This window comes from Amblyomma americanum, chromosome 8 (genome assembly GCF_052857255.1).
Source record: "Amblyomma americanum isolate KBUSLIRL-KWMA chromosome 8, ASM5285725v1, whole genome shotgun sequence".
Lineage (NCBI taxonomy): Eukaryota > Metazoa > Arthropoda > Arachnida > Ixodida > Ixodidae > Amblyomma > Amblyomma americanum.
Genome location: NC_135504.1, coordinates 51,030,950 through 51,056,208, shown reverse-complemented (window position 1 = coordinate 51,056,208; position 25,259 = coordinate 51,030,950). Strand labels below are relative to the sequence as shown.

Here is a 25,259-nt window from a genome sequence, read left to right as displayed (position 1 = left end):
TTCGTCGGTGCAAAAATGTGACGGATCGTTTGCTTCTCCACAACAATGCGAGGCCACGCATAAGCCTGCGCAACCGAGAGGAGATCACAAAACTTCATTGCACTCTTCGTCATTCAACCTACAGCTCGGATCTCGCATCTTCTGACTGCATCTTCTGACTGCCATCTTTTTGACCCACTGAAGGATGGACTACAGAAACTATAAATAAGTCATCAATGAAGTAATATCCTTGCTGAGACACAGACCAGTAGAGTGGCGCCATTAGGGAAAACAAGTTTTTTCTAATTAGCTGGCATAAGTCCATAGATTTCATCGGAGATTACGTAGAAAAATATGGCCTAAATATCGCCTAAATATGGTTAAAAAATCGGGGAAAAATATGATGCATTTAAATCCAGAATACCAAAGTCTTGCTTTGTGAAAACAAATGCCTTGTATTACTTATAGAATTACCACTACTTATGCAGCTGTGAACTGGACTTAGTGGATGTATCTTCAGAAGAATTCGCAGTAGGCCTGCTTGAATGACTACATTGCCCTTAATACTGTTCTGTCAAGAAATGCTCCACCAAGCGCGTACGATAGTCGTGCTAATTATCCAGCTGCATATTTGGTACAAACGTTGCCGGCACATTTCATGTCTTTTATACCACCGTGTTTTGTGCCACCGAAATGTACTGGGGGTGCAAACTTCTGGAGGCTATGGTATGGCCAACCGATATTAACTGCCGCGATACCGTACTATCTCGCATCTTGTGTGGCTACGTAAGCGGTTCTTCGGAACTTAAAGCGTGATTCACATTTTGAAGATGTGTGTGTGTGGGGGGGGGGGGGGGGAGGGGGGAGGATCCAGACCACCAGCAGCACCCGCAATTAATTCTGTTCGATGACCTTGTGACCTCCAGATTTTTAGAGCGATAGCACTCATACGCTCACCAACACCGACCAAGAATCTTGTAACCGTATGTACAGTACGTACGTGCGGTCTTGTGCCGTTGCCTAGCAACCCGAGTTACTACCCGAGCTTAGCCGAGTTACTCGGGTAAGCTCGGGCAGTACTGAGGTAAGCTCGGGTAATTTCGGAGGAGCTTCGCGCCAGCTGCGCGAGAGTATGGTCAGGAAGAGCAACATGGGTGGCACACACCCTATAGTGGTGTCTCTGATAGAAACCGCCCAATGTCCAACAAAGCAAAAATAATCATGCGAAGATAACTGCATGCATTGAGTTAACTAAAGGAGACATACATGAATGCCTCAAACACTGTGCGAGGAACAAATGCACCCTATGCTGCGTGATACGTAGCAAGACAACTGGTTTCTTTCAATCCCCCTTCCAGTCATCCTGCAGGACACAGTATCTGCAAAGCTAACGCTGAGGATCCCCACAAAAGTGTTTTGGAGCGAGCTTTTGCTAGCATGCTATGATTTTGCTGACCGCTCTGTAACACTCGAAGAGGCGTGGGCAGAAGAAAGCACAAGAGCTCAGAGCAGCTCTGCAACATGGTCCCTTGAGAGGGCAAAGCGTCTGACTGCATCGCCCTTTCGCGACATTGTTAAGCACCAGAAGCCAGCAGATGGAAAGTTTTTGAAGCATGGGTTTGGATCAAGTACCTTGCAAACCATATATATGAGGGACAGCTTGCAAAATGAAGAGAGCGTTGTGCAGTGACATGTTGAGAAGGGCACGTCGGTTGTAGCGTATCACCATGGCCTGCGCGTCAACCCTGGTGTAGCTGTAATTGGTGCCACACCAGACGGAGTAGTCAAATATAGATACTGCTTTGGCCCCCTGGAAGTCGACTCTTTCAACTGCTAGAGACTAAGGAGAAATTTTGAATAGTCATTGAAACATTTCCGCACCTGAAGGATGGCTTGCTTCGTGCCTCGTACAACCACTATTAACAGGTATAACGACAAATGGCGCTGACAGTACTTTCTTGCTGCGATTTAATGGTTTACAGTGGCATTGACTGCACAATCTGGAGAATTTAATCATACTGTTAACTGTGGACCAACAAAATGATACCCCGACTCCCGCGATTTTAGATGAAATAGAATCAGTGCCAAGTTCTTCCAATTTGAAATTACGACAGTGCGTGGAGTCAAACATTTGCTTTCGTTAACCTTTTCATTCCCACAGTATGTCCGTTTAAGCCTGTTCAAACACTTGGAAGAAAACTGTGAATAGTTGAATTTAATGGCCCCAAAATGGTGAATACTGGCTATGAGGGACAGCGGACAGCGTAGTGGAGGGCTCCAGATTAATTTAGACCAGCTATGGTTCTTTAACATGCGCTCACACCACTCAGCATGAGCTTTTTTTACACATCGAAGTCTGGGAAGTCACAATGTTTTCCGAATGCATTTGCTCAATGACTGTTTAGCTGTGGGGGTGAGCCTTTTTTATTAAAAGGCCTGTGGATTTCAATTCTTCTGATTAAACTATGTGAACGGCCAAGTGACAGTAATTGCGCACACATAAGCATTGGAGTGAGACCCGTCTGTTACGCTTTGCGACCCATCTGTTACGCTTTCGAAACAAGAAAAGCAATTGTTTGAAAAATGTACAAAAAAAATTGACAAGTCGGGACAGTAACACTTGAAACAGATGGTGCTAGCTTAGCCAATAATTGTTTTTTTTTTCTTTCCATGGTCTCAAGTACCTGCGGCTGCGCTTCGACAACAAGGTCGGCATCACCGCTTGCGTCGTATACTTTGTCTTCAGCGTAAGCATTTGGCTTCAAGTTTGACTATTACCATTTCTTTACGATCTGCACATGCCAAAGATGGCATGTATTATTGCAGATTGTATAGATGCTTTAAATATGATACAACCTACTGCCGTATTCAGTGTGAATGCCACGCGAAAGCTATGTTCGCAGCTTACTTAACGAGATGCTGCGTGCAGAATTTGACATTGTTGATAAGCGAGGAGGCGGGCTTTGAGCTCCGGAGGCATCTCATCACTGCTGCCAAGTTTCTTAGTGTTGCCTGTAGGAGCGCATCATATATCACTCGCTATCTCCAAAGGTCGCTTCTGCAAGTGATGTGATTTATAGTTTGTGGCTATGGCCATAATAGTCCCCCCCCCCCTACAGCAGCACTGCACATTACTCCGATGTCCTGTTTTGTCGTCATGCTGTTTTTAAAGCGAAAGTTTTACTAGCCGCGAACTTGGAATTTCGCCGTGGCGCCCTCCGAGGAGGCACATGACGTCCCAAAGCGCGCCTCACATATCTCGGTGGACACCCGAACCGCGCTTTCGTCTTTCCCTCTTCTCCTTTATCTCTTCCTTTACGGCGCAGTTCGGGTGTCCACCTAGATATGTGAGATAGTTACTGTGCTTTGCGCGCTCGCCGCGCCATCTGGCATGACGTCACACCGTGCGGCTCCCCGCCGCCGCCGTTTGGTATGACGTCACACCGCGTTCATCCTCGTTGCGCTCGTCTCCGCTCACTTCGCCAGGTGCATCGCATGCCTGACAACATGTCGGAGGATTGAAAAGGAGAGCTCGCGTGCGCCGCAACCACAATTGTGTCGTCTTTAATGCGACAACATAGCTAGACAACCAGACTAACTTGTACTTGCAATCAAGATTGACCAAGGCTAACCATGCTATGCCTTAGCTTTCGCTACGTATATCCTAGCATAGCCGAGCTAAGCCACTGCCAATTTTTTTCCTGCGCTCTTCTTTCGTTGTGGCCGCCGCGGTGGCTGAGTGGTTATGGCGCTCGGCTCCGGCCGCGGCGGTAGAATTTCGATGGCGGAGTAATTCTAGAGGCCCGTGTACTGTGCGATGCCATTGCACGTTAAAGAACCCCATGTGGTCGAAATTTCCGGAGCCCTTCACTACGGCGTCACTCATAGCCTGAGTCGCTTTGGGACGTTAAACACCCATAAATCAAATCAATCTTCAATCGTTGTGTACTTTTTTCGCTGTGCTGTTTTGCCGCTGCGCCGTTTTATCCTGTCTGCTATTTTGACGCGTGCAGCTTTTGTTTTGTGCTGTTTTGCCGTCATGCTGTTTTTTCCCTGTGCTGTTATGTCGCTGTGCCATTTTTTCTCTGTGCTGTGTTGTCGCTGTTTTGTTTTTTATACGCTGTTGTGACGCGTGCCGTTTTGAGACGTAGTGTTTTTTCGTGCCGCCATTATAAATCACCAAGCGCCTACCGACTGCTCTCTCGTGTTTAACATGAATGTGAAGCTCAACGTTTCGCTAATGAGTGAGTGGTCACTTGTCCCGTCTCATTATGTTTTTAGGTCGCTGTAACTTCCCTGGTAGAACGAATCTTTCACCGGAAGGTGGCGATGGTAGTGGATGATGGCGTTAATGCGCGAAATAAGAGGTAATCAGGAGGGACGGTAGAGGATAAAAATAATGACTGAACGAGAAAAGCATGAATGGAGAAGAAAAAACAAATATTGGAAAAGCTAATAACAGAGGTCCAGAAAGAAATTTCACCTATTAAGAAAGGTATTCGTACTATTTGAGGAGTGCGGAAAGGGAGACCGAAATGGCAGTTTTGACGTATTTACAATTTCAGGCGTGAATTAGGCTGTCCGTATTCCAAATCAGTATTCAAAATCGTAATCCGAATCAGGTAACTCCAGCTGTGCCTCAGCATACACATCTACTGAAAGATTTTTGTTCGTTCTAACGTCACGTGTTGTAGTTTGCTTTTTCTCCACTTCGTCGTCTTTGAAGACCAGTTATGTTTACTGATGCGCCAGCCACGCGACAGAGTTTCCTGGACATGGGATAGTAGTAAAAAGTTTACTACTACTTAAGGTGCAGGGAACTAACGCCTGCAATCACTAAGCTTTGATCTCGAAGGAAACGCCCGCTGCTTGCTCGGCCATTGTCAGCTTCAGTCTACTGAGGTCTTGCAAATCTCAATACAGGATTTTGAAGCACAGCAGAAATTTTCAAGCGCGTCCTCGAGACATGTGATCAGCAGTGTTCTGTGTTTCATTGCACGAGGAAAATAATTTTTAAAAATACCTCATCACAGATTATATTTTCCTAACGGAAAAGTTGCATGGTTAGAAACCACTTTTGTTCACTTGGTTTGTATTGTTATAGGTGGCAAGTTCACGCAGTGAACAAATATCTCGCGCGTAACACTGCGTTGCCTTTTAGGATAGGTTTTCAATAAACACGGAATCCATGAAATATCAGCGTGATCTGATTGGCCACTGAACGTATTATGAGTGTTAGCTTCATTGGGCAATGGAACAACAATTACTCGTTGCTCAGTTTCTGCACATTTGCGTTTTTGTCGTACTGAAGCGTAAGGCACATTCAGCCGTGTTGGTTTTCTCACACTATCAAAGGACACTTTTCAAAAGGAACTTTTCAATCCTAGTTTATTACATCCGCCTGAAAGACTAGATTCAAATATGAAATTTTGGGTATCGCTTGGAATTCCGCCGCCTCATGCATGCTTGATGCATCGACCTCGTTTAGACGTCGCCTTCACGCGAAAGTACTTACATTTGGTGGAACGAGCGGCCGCCCCGGACTGTTTCACTTTGCTGTGTATGTGTATTGAGTGTGTGGCAAGAGATGGCGCCACCATCCCAGCGCCTGTGTGTGCGTGTATGAGTGCGTGGCACGAGACGGCGCCACCACCGCAGAGCGCCCCCAGCAAGTGCTGTGTGTGTGTGTACGGCCAGCGCCGGCCCTGTGTAACGTGTAACCCAGGAGAATAAAGATTGCTGTTACGTTATCCCAAAACACAACAACTGGCGACGAGGATGGGATAACGGGGACCCGGACGCAAGCGAAGACATCGCATCGTGATGCACGCAGGCAAGTGAACTTGCGCCAGTAGCCAGTGAAGTGAAGCACGCTTCGTTCCCGCGCAAACATGGCGACGTTTGGTCGAGTCGAAGAATACGACAACAAAGAGCCGTGGTCGTCATACACGGAACGGCTGGATGCGTTCTTCAAGGCAAATGGCATCGAAGACGACGATAAGAAAAAGTGGGTATTTTTGTCGACGGTCGGCACAAGCACGTACGCGACGCTCCGTAGTTTGCTAGCGCCCGTAAAGCCTAAAGAAAAGAAGTTTACTGAACTCCTGGCTATTCTCAACAGCCACTTCAGCCCCGCTCCATCGGAAATAGCCGAAAGTTATCGCTTCCACACCAGAGTACAGCTCGAGAATGAAAGCGTCGCGGTGTTCGTCGCCGAGCTCCGGCAAATGGCGGAACACTGCAACTTCGGTACGGCGCTGAACCGCATGCTGAGAGACAGACTTGTGTGTGGAATTCGTGACAGAGCCGTGCAGCAACGGTTGTTAGTTGAGAAGAGCCTCACCCTAGATAAAGCGCTGGAGATTGCTAGAACGGCAGAGGCGGCGGAACTCAACGCAAACGAGCTGCGAAAGGGCCACGCGGACATACCGACTTCCCCGGTTCAAGAAGGCTCAGCGAATTATGTCAAGCACAAGAAAAAGCAGCACCTGCAAGGGCTCGGTGGCCAAAAAGGGCAAGACCCGAAGCCTAAAGGCAAAATCAAAACCGGTCGCCAAGAGAAGTCCAGGCCGTGTGTACGCTGCGGATCCCGTGATCACAGGCCCCCGGAATGCAAGCACATCAACACAAGGTGTTACAAGTTCGACAAAGTAGGTCACCTGGCGAACTACTGTTTGTCTGGTGCTGAGAAAGGGAAGAAGTTGAGCGCAACTGCAGTGAATGCAGTACAGTCGACCGAGAAGCCACCTGAGTACTACCTGCATTCTTTGCGTGCACAGTCACCCCTGAAGCCAATCACAGTGACATTCATAGTCAATGGAGTGCCACTGGAAATGGAGTTGGATTCAGGTTCTCCCGTTTCGTTAATCTCAAAAGATACTTACCGGCAGCACCAAGGTGTTTTGCCGCAGCTTTCACGGACAGACATCAAGCTGAACTGCATACGTGGAACAATACCGGTGCAGGGAACGCTGGTGGTTGACGTATGTCTTAGCAAGACTACATGTCAGCAGACACTGCTTGTAGTAGCCTGCAAGAGCCCTAACCTGTGCGGCAGGGATTGGCTTACAGCATTTGACCTGCTACCACGCCAAGTAAATGCGACACAGCTCGAAAGCACCACTGAAGGGAAAGTGAAAGAAATGCTGCAGGAGTTTGAAGAGATCTTCAGACCAGGCTGCGGGACACTGAAAGGACCACAGGTGCATATCAACGTTCGACCGGATGCACAGCTACGATACTTCAGACCTCGCACGGTACCCTACGCACTTCGGGCCAAGGTTGAAAATGAACTTCAGCGTCTAGAACGTGAAAACATCATCACACCAGTGGACCATTCTGAGTGGGCTTCACCGATTGTACCAGTACTCAAAGCAGATGGCCAAAGTGTCAGGATTTGTGGAGACTATAAGATCGGTGTGAATCCAGCAGTGGTAACGACACAGTACCCATTGCCAAAAGTTGAAGACATATTCGCATCCTTGCAAGGCGGAGTCAAGTTTTCCAAGTTGGATTTCCGCGAAGCTTACAATCAGGTGCCTGTTGATGAAGAAACCAGTAAGCTACTGGTCATCAACACACACAAAGGTCTCTTTGCTTACAACCGTCTGGCATTTGGTGTTTCATCAGCACCTGCCCTCTTCCAGAGAAGAATGGAAGAAACCCTTCGTGACATCCCAGGCACATCAGTCTACTTAGACGATGTTTTGGTGACAGGAAGAACTGACGCAGAGCACCTTCAGAATCTGCGCAAAGTTCTGCAACGAGTCAAAGAGTCAGGGTTGAAGCTCAAACAGGAAAAGTGTGAGTTTTTCAAACCATCCCTCATTTACTTGGGCCACGAGATCAATGCCACTGGTCTTCAACCATCAAAGAAAAACACAGAAGCCATCATTGAAGCGCCCGAGCCCAAGGACGTTGGTGAGCTGAGATCCTTCATTGGACTCCTGTCATACTACGGAAAGTTTCTGCCGAACCTGTCCACACTACTAGCACCGTTGTATGCACTGCTTCACAAGAACAGTCACTGGAGGTGGACAGATGAAGAACGAAAAGCTTTTGTCAAAAGCAAGGAAGCCATCATGGAGGCAAAAGTGTTGGCACACTATGACCCATCTAAGGAGCTCGTGCTAGCCTGTGACGCTTCGCCGTATGGTGTAGGTGCGGTGCTTTCACATCGTGATAAAGGGGTTGAATTCCCACTAGCATTCGCATCTCGAACTCTCACACCTGCGGAGCGGAACTACTCACATCTGGAAAAGGAGGCACTAGCCATTATATTTGGTGTCACACGCTTCAGAGACTACTTGCTATGTCGCAGCTTTATCCTCATCACTGATCACAAGCCACTGGTCGGCATCTTCCGTGAAGATAAAGCAATTCCAGCCATGACTGCTTCACGTATCCAGCGTTGGGCACTCACACTTGGTGCCTACACGTATACTATTGAGCACCGACCTGGACGTCTCAATGGAAATGCAGATGCCATGAGCAGGCTACCACTGGCAGTGCTCTTTGCTGATCCACCTGAACCACCAGAGCTGGTGAATTCAGTCTCAAGCATGGAAAAACTGACAGTGTCAGTGAAGCAGCTTCAGCACTACACGAGTTGTGATCAAGCCCTAAGCCAAGTGCTGCGGTGGGTCAAGGACGGATGGCGACAAAGCACCCCGGACAAAGCCCTACAGCCATTCTGGCAAAGACGTGATGAGCTGAACACGTACAGAAATCTCTTGTACTGGGGTAACCGAATCGTGGTGCCTACTCCTGCCCAGAAGCATATCTTGGAACGGCTACATGAAACGCACCAGGGAGTGGTTGTCATGAAAGGCATGGCAAGGTCTTTGTTTTGGTGGCCTGGTATGGATGCTGAAATCGAAAAGTGCGCTCGACAGTGTACACAGTGTCTGCAGAATTCTCCAATGCCAGCAAAGTCTGAACCAGTGCCATGGCCTGAGCCGGGTGCATGCTGGGAACGTGTGCACCTGGACTATGCCGGACCATTTGAAGGTAAAATGCTCCTTGTACTTGTAGACGCCAAGTCAAAGTGGCTTGAAGTTATCATCGTGCCAAGTGCAACAGCGGAAAACACTGTAGAGCATTTGAGGGATATTTTTGCACGGTTTGGGCTGCCAAGGTGCATTGTAACAGACAATGGAACCCCAGTTACTGGCCAAGCTTTCCAGGCATTCCTTTCGGAAAATGGCATTAAGCACCTACGGACAGCTCCTTTCCATCCAGCATCAAATGGTTTGGCTGAGAGAGCAGTTCGAACTGTAAAGGACGGCCTCAAGAAAACCACGGGTGGAGATCTCAAGCTCCGGCTAGCGAGATGGCTGCTTATGTACCGTAGAGCACCCCGCCCAAATGGAACGTCACCATCTGAGCTGATGTTGGCATACCCAATGAAAGCGAAGCTGGATCTTTGCATTCCTAGAAGGGAGAATGAGAGTGCACCCGAGCAGTTGCTGACAGAATCCAAGAGGCATTGCGGAGAGACGAAAAAGGGACCCAAATACAAGAAAGGTGACAAGGTTGCAGTTCGCAATTTCGGCAGACGAGCTAAATGGTGGTTGGGCGAAGTTGATGAAACGAACGGAACTTCGATGGTAACGGTTTCAACCCCTCAAGGGAAAGTTCGCCGTCACAACAACCAAGTGAAAAAGCACTTGGCCACTCCAGCACCAGGTACAGCGGGTACACCTGCAAGCACCGAGGAAGACGTAGCCAGCACCGCAAGCACCTGGGAGGCTGCGGCGATGCCATCTGTGAGACGTTCAACTAGAACTGTTCGCATGCCCCTACGTTACCGATAACCTTCTTAAGGAAGGAGGAGTGCTGTGTATGTGTATTGAGTGTGTGGCAAGAGATGGCGCCACCATCCCAGCGCCTGTGTGTGCGTGTATGAGTGCGTGGCACGAGACGGCGCCACCGCCGCAGAGCGCCCCCAGCAAGTGCTGTGTGTGTGTGTACGGCCAGCGCCGGCCCTGTGTAACGTGTAACCCAGGAGAATAAAGATTGCTGTTACGTTATCCCAAAACACAACACACTTGTTACATGGCCGAGACTGTGGAGCATGTGTTTGTGGTTTGTCCGGTAAATGCGCGCCAAAGAATAAAGCTGGCTGCTTCCTTGAAGACAGCAGTCCACTCTCGGAGGACTTACTGCTATGCGCTTGGCTGCAGAGCAGGCAAGCAGCTTCGGTAATGCGGGCGTATTCCCGTTTTTTGAGCGGGAGGGGCCTCGACTCGCGGTTGTGATGCCATCAGATGTGTGCACAAATACTGTCGCCTCTTTTCTCATCACATGTCACCCATCACGACCGTTTTCCTTCTCTTCTTCCCCTGTGCAGAGTAGCATGCCGGATATCAATCTTCCTGGCCGACCTCTTTGCCTTCGTTTTATTATATTTGTCCATCTCTTTATTCCAGCAAACCCTTGGAGCCGTGGGCATCTTCAGCGCGGCTGTAGGGATCTCAACCAGTACGTATGTCTAGTCATGTAATATTCGCGGGGTCTTTCGCATTGAGCGGTTACTTAATATTGACGATCTCTGTTGAGTGAGTGCAAATAATTTAGCACTAATATTTTTTTAATCTTCATACACATCGGCGAACACTGGGATCAACTGCTGCAGTAATTGATTCCTACATATTGCTCGCAGGAACCTGTGTATTTCATCGCGCCTACCTTATTTTTCACTTCCATCATGTTCTTTGTTATCTTCCTATCGTTCAGGCCTCACTTCGCTATCACGGATAACCTGTCCTCCAATCTGTACAGCCATATATATAGTGTTATCAGCCTTATCATCATCAGCGTAAATAAGTGCACTGCACGACATAGGCCTGTCGGATATCTCTTCAATTAACCGTGCCCTCTGCCAGCTGCGGCCATGGTATCCCCGCAAAATATATTGTATTCTTCGCCATGTATTCAGTGTGCCTTTTTTGTTACCAGATGTCCTTAGATCAGCAGATAGAGAAGACTGAAAATACTATTCAAATCTTCATAACTGCTACAATTTCGCATGTTATGAAAAGGGATTTTGTTTCCGATGCCAACCTGCAGTACTCCTTATATTTAGCGACGGAAATCTACCCGGGGCTTGGGCAGCATGCCCTGCTCCTAAAATGGAGTGGTCTAGAGTGCAGCTTACTACCTTTTTACTCCTGTATGGGTTAATTTGGTGTTAGAGTGCAGTGCAAGAGTGTGGAAAATAGGCGTGGGAAGGAAACTGCCGCATTTCTGTGACGTGTGACACGTGACTGGCAATGTCAGGGAAAGCTTCGGCTCAGGCTCTCGTCGCCACGTTTACGCCTTCAGGGTGGACCGCGTGGCGCGGACGGACGGCGCATTAGCCTGTTCGCGTCGCCGCCGTGCTCAGCACTGTGCTTTTAAGAGCGTTAGCTCTCACTACTTACATTTGCCAATGATGCGTCTGTCTACAATGAAGGGGAAATTGACCAAAATAGCTCCCACGTGACCTCACTATACCACGTAGTAACAGTAACCGATACATTTGATCCGTTATACCGGGTGTCCCAGCTAACTTGATCTAGGGGTAAAGAATAGACTAATAGAGTCAGGCGAGTTAAACCAGTGGTGTATTGGTGACAGCCTTCTTGCACACAACAGGCAATTTTTGTTCCTCAATTAATTAATAGTTTAATTAAGTTTAATTATCTAAATTAATAAATATTTACTTTTAGACAACAAATTGCATTTGAAGAGTTGGAGAGCACCTTCAGAAACACCCATTCCATCATTTACGATAAGGAAACCCTCACGTGTGTCTTTTTTTCCCAGCTCCAAAGAAAGCCCGCGAAGTACAAAATAAACCACGTGACCAACGCACTTGCACGGCAAGATCGTGCAACTCTCAAGCGTGGTTTGAGCAAACGAAACCACCTGCAGCCTTGACTCGACTGCATCGCACCAGCGGCCGGCCGATATGTTGACGTAGGCAACTCGCATCGTCATGTATGCCACTGGCTGACGCAGACGAAAAACCACCGCCACCCCTTCCTTATTGGAATTTTATTGCCCACCGGTGATACAATAGGTGCAAGCTTTCTCCTGGCCTGGTGCTCGGCTTCTTTAGGGTTAATTGCTTGGGAAATGGGTCTTTACCTCATCTTGAGAAGACAAAACGCCTTGTGCCATGGCGCTCTTTGGCCCTAGATGTCCTTGCGCCATAAAAATTCACATTCATCATCACCCCTCCCAGTAATTTTTTTGGCGGAGAAAAGCAATTTCACGTCAGTTTTGGTCCCAATCGTTTTAGACTGCGTGATACCTTGTGTATCACCAACGAATTAAGCGCAAACAAGAAAACTGACGTGGCAACAAAAAACGCAAAGCTCCTGGAGAGGAAACACAAACTAGGTTTATTAACACTTCTGCAGAACAGTCTGCGCGCATTTGAAGCTAAGCTAACTTTAGTCAATATTGAGCTTCCGCTGGCTAAGAGCTTGTTATTTTTCTCTTTATGGCTCAATCGTTTGTCCACGTTTCATTTCTTGTTAATAGTACATGTGGAATACACGCGGTATTTTTTCTTGTTGGTTGATCAGCGTTGGTGCATATTATCTTCCGAATTTTTCGTTCGGCAATCAATGATTCTGCTACGTTGGACAGCAACTCCAAAGGGGCCTGTGTGCTGTGCGATGTCAGTGCACGCTAAAGATCCCCAGGTGGTCGAAATTATTCCGGAGCCCTCCACTACGGCACCTCTTCTACCTTTCTTCTTTCATTCCCTCCTTTATCCCATCCCTTACGGCGCGGTTCGGGTGTCCAACGATATATGAGACAGATACTGCGCCATTTCCTTTCCACAAAAACCAATTATTATTATTATTTATTGCAGCGGTTAACCATATTACTTGTGCGTCAAAGCTTGTTTTACTTTGATTCACACAAGGCCTGTACAACACGGCTTTCATGCACGTTTTGGCGATTCCGTACTTCACTATAGTTTAATATGACGGGCCGACTGAAATGCGAGAAGGCTGCTGTAGTTGCGCGGTGAATAAACCCAGCGCAAACGCTCATCGGACCGCACAAGCCCCAGACCGAAAAACTTATTTTATTGTTAGCAGAAAACCGGTTGGTCAGTTGTAACGCGTTAGGTTCTATGCAGATCACGTCAAGAATGTAACGTTTTCAGTTAATGCAGCCTCTTTTTAATTAGAACGTGGTAGAATTCAATGCATTAGGTGTTCATTCCCAGTATTTTTCACTTTTGTAAGGCCGGAAATCTTCAGCGTTATCACTGGTGCGGGGGACAGGGCTATCACATAAGCATGTAAAAAATGCGATTAAATTTAACCGAACCAGGGAAACCAACATCAAATTTCTTATACAGCCTGGTCACCAATGACATCGTCATACAGAGGTTATTTCATACGTGAGAAATGAAATTTCGTCAACATGAAAGAGAGATCTGGGATTTCAAATATAAAGCCAATACTGTGTACTTGCAATTGTAAGACAATAGGGAACGAGGTAGATGTAGAAAAAAAGGAAAATTATGAAATATATGCTCAATCTCTCAATACAGGCCAACTTCAGTATGTTCGCATCGTTTATTTAAACAGCAGGAAGCTCAGCTCAAAGAAGAAATTCATAATTACAAGGAGAAAGAAAACTATTATTTAGTTGTGGTTTTATTTCGATACCACAACCCGTAGGGCTTTATTTGCCTACCAAATTCGGTACACAGAAGTCCCCGGATGGCTGTCGGAGTATATATAGGCGAACGAATCTATTTATTGTAGACGGGGCTGCAAGTCTCAATGCGAGATGTGCTGTTTTCTAGTTGCTGCCACAGGTGGCGCTGTGATCTCACGGTGGTAGTGAAACCCCACGAAATCAAGAAACGTGATGAGTAGTTGCTGCCACAGATGGCGCTGTGATGTAAGGGTGGTGGCAGACCCCGCGAAATCTCCAAACGTGATGAGTAAGAGTTAACGCTCTTAAAAAGTGGAGGGAACACATAAACTCCGCCTTTAGGGTATGACGCGAAAGCGCAGTGTGTTAATTCCCATACATGCAAAACGTGATTCTCTACAATCATTAAAAAAAAAGCATAGTGACCCGTACGTGATTCGAACACGCAACCTTCTGATCTGGAGTCAGACGCGCTACCATTGCGCCAACGAGTCAGCGTGGCGAATAGAGGCAACAAAAACAGTCCAGATCGCAGTTATCGGCCCTCACTTCTTCTATAGCTACTTTTTTCCTTGATAAGAGAGACACTTCCCTCTGAACATACAGCTTCACTTGCCTCGCGCAGAATGGTGATAAATGTTTCCTTTTTTTTTTGTACTGGGACGCCCTTGTTAATTTCTTTGACAAAACCAGCCATTAGCGAAGACTTGTGTATCAGGAAATCCTCACGTCCCTGTCCAGCCAGTACAGCCAACAGTGTAAGCGATGAATTACACGTTAGTGAGTATATTTTCGATTGTTTTAAATTTAAGCAAGCTTTCTCTCATGGTGCATTTTGTATTTTGAGAGGAAATAAAAAATTGAGCTTCATATAGAATTTGCAACATTGGAAAGTATAAGGTTAATGAGTATTGGGAGCACCTAATTTACTTGTGGGGAACGAAATAATTTATTACCAATTGAAAGAAAAATCGCAGCCACCTTCTAGTTATTTTTGAAAGTATTTGTTTAAGCGTTTCCAGCTATCCAAACTTGCATCTCACTTTCGATGATGAGTTAGAGCACTTGTATCTCTGCTGCTGTAGCACTGTTTGCGTGAGGGAAAGGTATATTTAAACCTTTAGTCAAAGCAATATACAACAGAAAGACATTACAGAACTAATTCTAATGTTATCGCCCATTCAGGGCGATTCAAACCGATTAGAATCGCCAGCACGTTTCAAAATCGGAACGGAGCAAGTGTTTTAGCAAAGTATAGCGTTTTGAAACATTTAGTATAATTACTATAACTGGATATAATATATTCTAACAGATACTATTACCTATTGGGCGCCTGGCGTTTCTCAGCCTTACTCGCTCACGATTCGAAACTGCCATCAAAATGAAGGAATAAAACAAAGCGGGACCGCATTCCTCCTCCTCCACCGCGCACATCTCTCCCTCTCCCCGGCCACCCACTGCCGACCGGACAGAGTGTGCCGAGCTTCGGCCGTCGGGTGGCAGCTGCGACCAACCGGGGGTAGCAATCACGCCACGCGTCCGACCGGCTGTCAACGGGGAATCCCACCGGCGTGGGCCCGAGTTACCGGGGGAAGTGGAGGCAACCGTCAGGTGGACATCCTCACGGTTACCGACCACCCCGTTCCGGGACCGGAACCCACAGCCTACCGCAGCGTGAACTCGCGCCTCGAGTCACTCGCCCACTCAGCGGTGATGGCAAAGCAGTCTATGGGTGATTATATTTCTGCAAGGTAAATGGGTAAATATTTGAGTCGCCCGGACATCCGTGATTACGCCAGAATTGACGGGTTAGAGAAAGCAGCGATAAGAACACCGACAAAAACAACGAACGTAGTTTTTAAATTCCCCGCCACGGTGGCTCAGTGGTTAGGGCGCTCGACTACTGATGCGGAGTTCCCGGGTTCGAACCCGACCGCGGAGGCTGCGTTTTTGTGGAGGAAAAACGCTAAGGCGCCCGTGTGCTCTGCGATGTCAGTGCACGTTAAAGATGCCCAGGTGGTCGAAATTATGCCGGAGCCCTCACTTCTTCCTTTCTTCTTTCACTCCCTCCTTTATCCCTTCCGTTACGGCGCGGTTCAGGTGTCCAAAGATATATGAGACAGATACTGCCCCATTTCCTTTCCCCAAAACCAATTAATATTATTATGTGTGAGGCAGATACTGCGCCATTTCCTTTCCCAAAAAACCAATTATTATTATTATTATTATTATTATTATTATTATTATTATTATTATTATTATTATTATTATTATTTAAATTCATGTTCGAAACTTATGATACTAAACGAAGGGCACCCAATGCTCTCTAAGCCTTGCAAAGAAGATAGTACTCTGGTTAAACACTGCATGTTGTAAATTATCTAGTTCAACGTTCTAGACGACACGTGGACTTTGAGGAACGCCGTAGCGAAGGTGTACGAATCAATTTCGACAACCCACGGTTCTTAACGTGGCTGACATGCACAGCACGCGGGCGCCTTTTAAGCGTCACCTTCACCGAAATGCGGCCGCCGCGACCGGAGCTTAAACCGCGGGCCCGTACAGGGTCTGTACCCTAACCATTGAACCACGTACCGAAGCACATTTAGGATTCCCGGATTAAGAAGACACTTTTTGCATTACCAGGTTCACGGGCGCAGCCTGCTTGTCTTCATCGTCTCCTATCAGTCAAAGGTCTGCGCAGCAAAGCGTGACCGGGGGGGGGGGGGGGGGGGGGGGGGGAGGGGGGAGAGGGGGGGGGGCTAAGAAAAATTAACTGCATTGTTGTGCCATACACACCCACGAATAAATTCCACCAAGGACGTTCAGAAGCATTTCTTATCGCGAAGGAGGAACTAACTGCATGAGCAAACTATACATTAGTCTGTCTGTTTGTTGATTTGTTTATACTGTAAACCCAACTAAGGGCGTTCACAGCAGTGGAAAAAAATACCGCAAAGAAAAGATAGCAAGCGTCGCTCCAAGTCGAATGAGGAAATGACAATATAAAACAGTGGCAGTATCTATAAAAATGACATGCGGTGAACAAAGGCAAAAATACGCTCGGATTATGTGCATAGGAAACAGAATTACATACTAAGACGCATTAAATATCGGAGAAGATGAGAGCCTCTAAGCCAGCAGTAAAGAACTTGCAGAGGAAGATATGGCAACTGGATCTGGTAGTTCGTTCCATTCTTTAAACGCCCTTGTAAAAAAGCTATATTTGAAGGTATCATTCTGTGTAACTGGTGGCTGTATGTATACAGGGTGTCCCAGCTAACTTTAGCCAGGGTTTAAAAATATGCAGCGACACTCTAAGACTACGCGACCAATTTCATGTTGCTGGCTATTGTATGGAGCAACTCGCACTTTTTTATATTGGGCTTAATTATATAATTAGTCGAGAATAATTAATCAACTTTGCAAGAAAAGAAGAGAGGCGAAAAAGTCAAATGAGAAATTTGTAGAACGGTCCGCGAAACGGTCCCATAGAACAGTTTGTATCTTATCATCTATCACATATCGGCTTTTTTCTCTTCTTCCCTTAATCGTGAGAGTCTGCTGAGGAATAGCAACCTGCATGGATCGCAACCCAAGTCCCACCGATGGCAGCATGTGCCATAGAAATGTAGTGACGCATCGCTTGACCCTGCTAGAGCACCACTGCGTAAGGAGTGGTAGGAAGACTACCTGGGATCTACCAATGTAGAGAGTGACCAATTCCAGTTATGTAGAAATTACCTTATTTCCGCTATCTGAACAACTGCCATCCGTGAACGCTGGATCTCAACACCGAAACCGAAGTGAAAACCGAACTGCTAGCGCACCTAATTTGCATTTGGCTTAACTACGCAAATCGTCAATCATTCTTTTTTTTTTTGCAAGTTTGCGGACCAGGCAACGGCCGCCTAAAGTTCTCTGAACTTTGACGAGAATGCCGCGTATTTTGGTGCCCGCTCTGCACTTTTGTTACGGACGTGGCTCATCTGTGATCGTTCACTGTTACTTCTCGTTTAGCATGATGATTACCAGCGAAAAAGAAAAGATCTCAGCAATACTTTTTCATGTGCACAGCTCGACATGCAATTTCAAAAATGAGAGAAATAAAGAAGGTCACGAAACGGTTGAAAGTAGTGCCGCGAATGATTGAGCGTTACCTCTGGTGTGACAGCAAAGAATTTTTCACGGACGTGTTCTCTAATTTATCTCGCAAAGTCCAAGAGCCGGAGGTAAATCAGGGCATGTCAGGTACTCCTCTCCCCTGTTAGTGAACAGGGGAATTTCACCCTCTTTCCCCTTTGACACCTGTCACCTTCCACCCTCTTCCCAACTTCTCTCCTCCATCCTCACCGTTGAAAGTGGACTTGCAGATTTATGTGTTTGACCAAATATTTTCTTTTCTTTGCCAAAATTCGCAAGCAAACAATGTGCAAATGGGTACAAACAACCCGTGCATATGCCAAAGCCACTGCCTTTAATGTTTAGACAATTCATCGCGGTAAGGCCGAGAACTTCTCGGCGAACAAGTTCAAAATGTGGATAAACTTCGATCCACTCAGGGAGTTTACAGTGACAGGCGGGGTTATATCTTTTGTCTTCTTATTAGCCTGGGACTCGAAAACAAGTTTTTTTCAGCCGACGCCGCACTAATCTATTGGCTAACTTGTTTGGTAGTGAAACTTCAGGAGAAAACTTTCCCTCGCTCATTGCCTGCTGAACTCTCCAGTTTAGATGCGCGATCTATGCTTGCCATAATACACATCAAAAGCCGTAGAAGTCCACGGACCACATACGTCTGTTGGTTGGTGTGGAGAAAGCAGACTGCTGTGCAGGACGCCGACGAGAAGTGTATCGACGTATTGTATTGTATTGTATTGTATTGTGTTGTATTGTGTTGTATTGTATTGCATTGTACGTGTATCTGAGCTGTGGTGTTCAACGACCGGTCACGCGACACAGGAGCGCGGCCGCTAGCTTGCCACGCCTATTTACCAAGCTCTCATACTACACCTTAAACAGAAAGTGCTTAGATTGTACGGATTGGCACTGATGTACAGAAATGATGAGTGTGGTGTAACGCAGCAGGTTCGGCACCTGGCGGCCGCCGGCGACAACAAACCATGCTGCTGAACGAGTGCTACAAGTTAATGAATAGCAGGAAAGAATAGGCGACCGCATAAAGACAACGCACCTGGCGAAGCGCAGAATGCGAGGCCAATAGTTCCCAGCTTCGCGACACCTCAGTGCGCGCCGCCGAAGCTTAGGCAAGGCGGCTTCATCGTAAAAACTCCACAATGCAAGCACCACAAATAAAAAAAAATTGCACATCGGAGCCAAGCGAAAACCAAGACCAAAATGAAGTCGTTCCTCAAGGGGCGCCGGAACAGTCCGTTTGGTTACAGTCTAAGCACGAATTAGCCTATAAAGAGCAAACATTGGCGGTGGTTTAGCTCTGGTTAAACCTGCAGTGAGGCGACAGCTACAGCTGGCCGAGTGGAACTTGTTCACGTGACCAACCACGTGATCAGCCACGGCACCGCGCCGCCGGCAGCTGCTCTGCACCACGTAACCAACCACGTGACAGCGTGGTGGCGCAGCCACAGGGTGGCGCGCAGCCACGCTGAAGGTTCGAAATGCTACCGTAAAGTAGCTACCGCTACAAAAATGAGTATGGTGTCCTCCAGTGCATTGCCTCTTAGGAACAGGGTATGCTGCCGAAGTCCAGGGGTAAATTTAGATCCCAAATGTGCGGAATTATTTCTCTTGACGGCGGAGGCATAATCCTACCGCGATCGCAGTAATACCCCTGTCACACGGGCACCGCGCAGGCCTTTGAGAATCAGGTCCTTATATCCAAAGGCGTAAGGAGTGCAGCTACACAGCACAAATGTTGCGCATTTGCCGCTAAGGGCCCTAGAGGCGAAGGCGCCCGTGAGAGACCTTTGGAGCCCAAAGGCGCGGCCTTCAAGAACCTGCGATCGCATTGCCGCCCAATGTCAAAAAGAAAAAGCAATAAAAAATTATCTGCACCCAACAATGCTTGAAGATTTTTTTTAAATACGAAAGGTGTGTCTGACTTTGTTTTTTGTACGGGTGTTTATATTTTATGCCCAGATTTCATAACACTGAAAGTGCTGCAGCAACACTGAGTGCCCCTGGTGGCCAAGGCAATACACAAAACGTGCTGTTGCTGATGAGTCTAGCTGTTGCAGTTCTTTTAAGGAAGCAGTTAGAATTTCAAAAAAAATGTCTGAGCACAACGAATGAACAGAACACACCACTTGAATTTTAAAACACTCACTTCAGCCTCCTGTAGCACAGCAGCGGGTGCTAAGCCTCCACGACTATTTGACTTTTGGGCTCCACCGTGTAGCTGCGTCCCCGCTCCTTTAAGCTTTCGCTCTTTTGGTGAAAAATAGTGCATTTGTTGAAAATGCCGTGTGACAGGGGTACTACTTTATGCAGTGAGCAATGGGAGGAGGAATTTAGCTCGGTACCGGAGGTTTCGAAGTCGCATGCGGGAGGTGAGCGGTTCGATACCAAGCGCCGCCAGGTACACAGCGGTGATACAATGGGCACAAGCTTTCCCCTGGTCTGGCGCTCGGCCTTTTTAGGGTGAAATGCTTGCGAAATGGGTCTTTGGCCCCACCTTGAGTAGAAGAAAATACCTTGTGCCATGGCGCTCTTTGGCCATAGATGCCCTTGCGCCATAAAAAAAATCCCATCCTCATCACCGGGTTTCGAGGTTACCAAATAGAGGAAACTTCAAAGGCGGTCAAAAATTTTCGTAACTGCCACAACTTCGCATGTTTTCAAGAGAAAATATGTTTCCGTTACCAGCCATGCGTATTCCGCATTTTTAGTGATGGAAATCTATTCCCTGATGATGGAAATCTAGGGCCAGTATACCCTAAATGCCCCTAAAAATAAGTGTTTTACAAGATAACTTATTTCCTTTTTAACACCATATAGCCTAAATCATGTTTGGAGTGTAAAATTTCTCCGTGTCTCATCATCTGCGGTTCCGCGACAACCCTACGCAACGACCTTGCCGCTGTATGCTCGGACCGGCGTTTCCAAATGCCGACCCGAGTATATTCCTGTTGGGCACCGGCTGTCGCTGAATTTATCATCTAATTTCCGTGGCACTGCCGTCAATGTAATATTATTGAGGTTTTGTTGTTGCTGCTATTATTGAATGTTTTTGTTTCCCTATTTCTTGGAGAATAATTTCTCTTCAGTGTTTCTCTGTGCGTTCTACCCGCCGCAAAGCCTTTTCGCAAAGTTGTTTCGCGGCAATTCAAAACAAAAATTAATCGATTTATTATCAAATACGTCGCAGAATTTTCTGGATTTTACGTCGTACCTCGGATTGTTGGCGCTATATAGGGTATTTACTTTTATTTATTTATTATTCCTCAAAGCTTCCTTGCGGGTGTTGCAAAAGGGTTGCAAGCCCCAAGGGTAGCGTTGGCTGGCGGCCTGGGCAAAGCTGGAAACATCCGAAGGTCCCGGCAAAGGATGAGTCGACTGGTAACAGAACAACTTGTTTATTCTGGCATCGGAAAAGAGCAGCCGGTCAGGGCGACCACGTTACTCGAAGGAAGAAATCGAAGTCTCTGGCGTCCGGCGCAGCTCCCTTTTATACCCACGGAGTCGAGGGGCAAGAAGGAACGGCTTGGGATGAGGCGCCCGATACGGCGACGCTCTGACATGTTCAGACGTGACGTGCGCGTCCGCCGGGCCCGGCGCCGGTCAGACCTCCTCGCCTCCCAGTTGGGGAGCTCCTCTCCCGGCTGCCGCGCTTTGACAAGCGTGGGCACCAACATGCACACACACACACACACGCACACACGACGACACGGGGGCATCGAAACCTGCCTGGACGCGCTTGGCGGGAGGCGTTACGGCAGCACTGAACGGGCCCAAAATGACCGCCACTTTGAACGAAGCCCCGGCGTCCGTTGCATCCGCGCCGGCTATACCGCGCGTCGTAGGCGAAACGTAACACGGGCCATTACACGAGGTTGGGGGTAACACAGCAAAGATAACTATGCTTTATTTAAAACGGAGGAAAATAGTTACATGATAAAGTAATAGCTGTATAGCTTTCCTTTGCAGCCGCATGCCGGCGCTCGAGTGGATATAAATGAATAATCACTCCCTCATTACAATGGTTGCTATGATGAATAAAGTTCCTCGGTGGCGGACTCGAATAGTTGATGGTTGGTGATGGCCCCCACTTCAGTCGGGAGATCATTCCATTCGCGGCTAGTCTTTAGGAAAAACGATTGCTGGAATGTTGTGGTATTTGATCTATAGGTTATGTTTGATTCGATATCTGTCGCTGTAAGCCTTCTAGCGCATGTCAGGAAAGCTGGGGCTTCCCGGCTGCGCAGGTTATGCTCTATTAGAATCACCTGTCGCTCGCAATGCGTGAGGTTGCTGCTCGGACAGAGAACCAGCAGCCCTGTCCACTGTTTCAGTTGTTTTTCTTTTCTTGTCTTTTTATAATTTCTAGCACACCTGACACACCATTCCTGTTCCTCAGTGTTTCCAAGTGATTTCTTATTGCCTTTTTACCGTTTCTCTTTTTCAGTGTTTACAGTACCACTCCTGTACTCAAACATGGCCATTGGTCTCGCCGGAACTATTTACACAGCTCTGGTAACGACGCTTTCAAGCATTTTGATCCCAGGGGTCATGAAAAACGAATCTAAATATTGACGATGCTGCTCAGAAACTACAGTGTTTCCGACTCAAGTGTTGGACGTAAAACCAAAGCCGTAACGTTTCAATTTTAGACACAGAGCCTTTTTTTCATATCCCGTGTTCCTGTCACCAAAGCCGCAATACCGGATTGATGTACAGGTAGAAACAATGCGCTTGGCATCTACAAAGCGGGCGGGAGGTTTTCATCTTCAGACAGCACATGTCCAACATTCTTGGACAAACATTTCTAAAATTAGAAAATTGTAAAATACTCAGACGGAAATATCGAAGGTAATGGTCCATTCTTTCGATATGTAGCAAAATTTTTCTCTTATAGTGTTTCCATTGCCCGCATCGAGCAGCTCATACTGCCATTGAACAACATTGGGGAACGTTTTTGTCGATCGCAGAAACGTAAATAGCAAAAACATGCCAGCCGGCCGACGGGATATCCGCGGATGTGCTGAATTACATAGTGAAATCTTCGAATATATGAAAAAAACTGCGCTCATAAACTCTTTCTCGTTCAAGAATGCTTTTCTCCTTCATTGTTAGGCATGAGAGCTCTCGAAGAACACGGAAAAGAACGGAAACAGCTGTCTGGCCTCTACCTCTCCTGGAAGACAACTAGATCGAGCCTGTGAGCGTCGGCGCTAGCTTCAAACAAGGCTGCGCATTGTATTTTTTAACAATAGCCTCTCTGTTTGCGCCCTGGATTAACAGTTACACAATATATATTCAGTTCCTCAGGAAGGATCACTGACTGCGAAGACATTCCTCACACCGCGCCTGTCCCTGCAGGCTATCAGAGCGAAAGCACTAATCCGGAGGTTCAGAGCATAGCAAAATCATATAGTGTATGTTTGCGCACCTAGGGAGCATAAAAAAAAGAGGAAAAGAAATCACATCTACATCCACGACTGGGAGTCGAACCCGCGGCGGCTCGAACAGATCAGCTTCAAAACCCCCTGCACGAGACCACTAGGCTAGCGCCGCAGTTTTTTTTTTTTTGCATGGAAATAGTGCCGAAAAGAAAAATCTAAGCAAACCTACGCCCCAAAACACCAGGCCGCCATTCCACTGCATGTCCCCACTTTCCGAAACATCAAATGCCTGAGAGACACATACATGCATCTAGATTGGGGAGCCAGCCAGGCGGTTCTTCCAGGGCAGCACATACTCCACACATCAAAGCGCACTGTTTATGAAACAAATATTTCGACGACCGTGGTGATTCGGCGTAGCGGTCCATCATGCGGCTCTTCCAGAGACTAAATAGTCCCAGCAACATAAATAGATCACATGGCAGAGCACAGTTTTTATACACAGGCAAAAAAACATACCGTAGCTTGTGATGTCAATGCCCTTCTAAAATGTTCGTTGTAATATGTCCCAGAGGAACATAGCATTGCACAGAATAAAACAATGGTTCATGGCACAAACATCTCCTTAGCATGAAGCCATGCCTTCACAGCCAGCCTTGATGCGTGCAGTTTAAAGAAGACCGCCTTTGCAGCAGAATGAATGCACATTTCCTCAACACGTGTAAAAACACTTGTTTCAAGGAACTACAGAAAAATTTGCCAGTACAACGGTGCAGGAAAAAAATACTCTGTAAGTGCCTGAGACATCTTCCTTCTGGAGAGGCTATATACAAGAAAATCGCACAGTGAGGAACCCGACCGCGGCGGCTGCGTTTTTATGGAGGCAAAACGCTAAGGCGCCAGTGTGCTGTGCGATGTCAGTGCACGTTAAAGATCCCAACGTGGTCGAAATTATTCCGGAGCCCTCCACTACGGCACCTCTTTCTTCCTTTCTTCTTTCACTCCCTCCTTTATCCCTTCCCTTACGGCGCGGTTCAGGTGTCCAAAGATATACGAGACAGATACTGTGCCATTTACTTTCCGCAAAAACCAATTTGAAAAAAATGAAGGTGTCAGCAACTTCCTTAAGGAATCCCCATAAAGGCCCCTCACAGGAGTGTCCAATCGGTGGGAATAGGAAAGGCAAATGAGCCCTTAGACGCCTAATAAGCACAACTACTCAAAAAGGGTGGTTTGTCGATTAGAAAGAAAAAAACTCGAAACAAGCTGATAAACGAATAAGTGAACAAGGCCTATTCCTCCAGACTCTAGAGAAAGAGGCTGTCAAGAAGCATGGGTTCTCATTGGGAGAGCCATATGAAAGTAGCGAATATTCTGTGCATTACCCTCACTTATTTCCCCGTACAATGAAGAACCTGCAGGACACAGGCTAGTTTTGCGAATAAAGAAATGTTGCAGGCTTGAGTCCGAACAAACACCGAGAGTTCCCTACCCACCAAGCCTGGGCTTGTCGCCTCGTGGACATTACCTGTGAATCCCAGTAGGTTCCATTGTTTCTAATTTGATGCAGAGGAACCCCTAGGTACTGAAGGGCGCCGCAGTCCCAGCTTACGCCACCAAAATAAATTGGCCTCGCACCTCAATGATCCAACAAAAATTCCTTGGATTTATCGAAATTAAGAGCCTCAGAGCGAAGAGCCACCTGCCGCAGTGATATCGGAGGATTAGATACCCGGAAGGTGGCTGCCTCGGGAAGATCCCAGAGGGTAGCCAGAACCGTAACCCGCCACCTACCAGCGGTGTAAGGTGGCTTACGAAGAGCTCCGCTCAAACTTCGCATTACTGACTATCATAATCGTCTGTAAATTTTTTTCTGCGCACCACAGGGAGGCCTGCGCAGTGTCGTGTGGGCGGACTGCATCCAGGCTTTGGTGATGCTTGCGTCACCCTTAATCATCATCGGGAAAATAATCTACGACTCGGGCAGCGTTGACCCGCCGCTGAGGCCCCTCAGCGATTTCAACGTCACACACTCCATGTTGCGGTGAGAGTTTGTTCCCGTTCGAGCCG

At 47.2% G+C, this 25,259-nt stretch overlaps 1 protein-coding gene and 1 non-coding gene across 2 annotated transcripts in view; one reads left to right on the top strand and one right to left on the bottom strand.

Annotated features, from left to right (window-relative positions):
- The window catches only part of LOC144102370 (putative sodium-dependent multivitamin transporter), a 66,257-nt gene that overhangs the window by 19,247 nt on the left and 21,751 nt on the right, over window positions 1-25,259 (top strand). Inside the window, exons 3-6 of the mRNA XM_077635661.1 lie at window positions 2,661-2,726; window positions 10,410-10,461; window positions 22,253-22,320; window positions 25,076-25,233. Of these exons, the coding sequence (XP_077491787.1) occupies window positions 2,661-2,726; window positions 10,410-10,461; window positions 22,253-22,320; window positions 25,076-25,233 (344 nt within the window). The remainder of the gene's footprint in view (window positions 1-2,660; window positions 2,727-10,409; window positions 10,462-22,252; window positions 22,321-25,075; window positions 25,234-25,259) is intronic.
- On the bottom strand, window positions 14,073-14,144 carry TRNAW-CCA (transfer RNA tryptophan (anticodon CCA)). The gene has a single exon. It is a non-coding gene; the product is annotated as a tRNA-Trp (tRNA).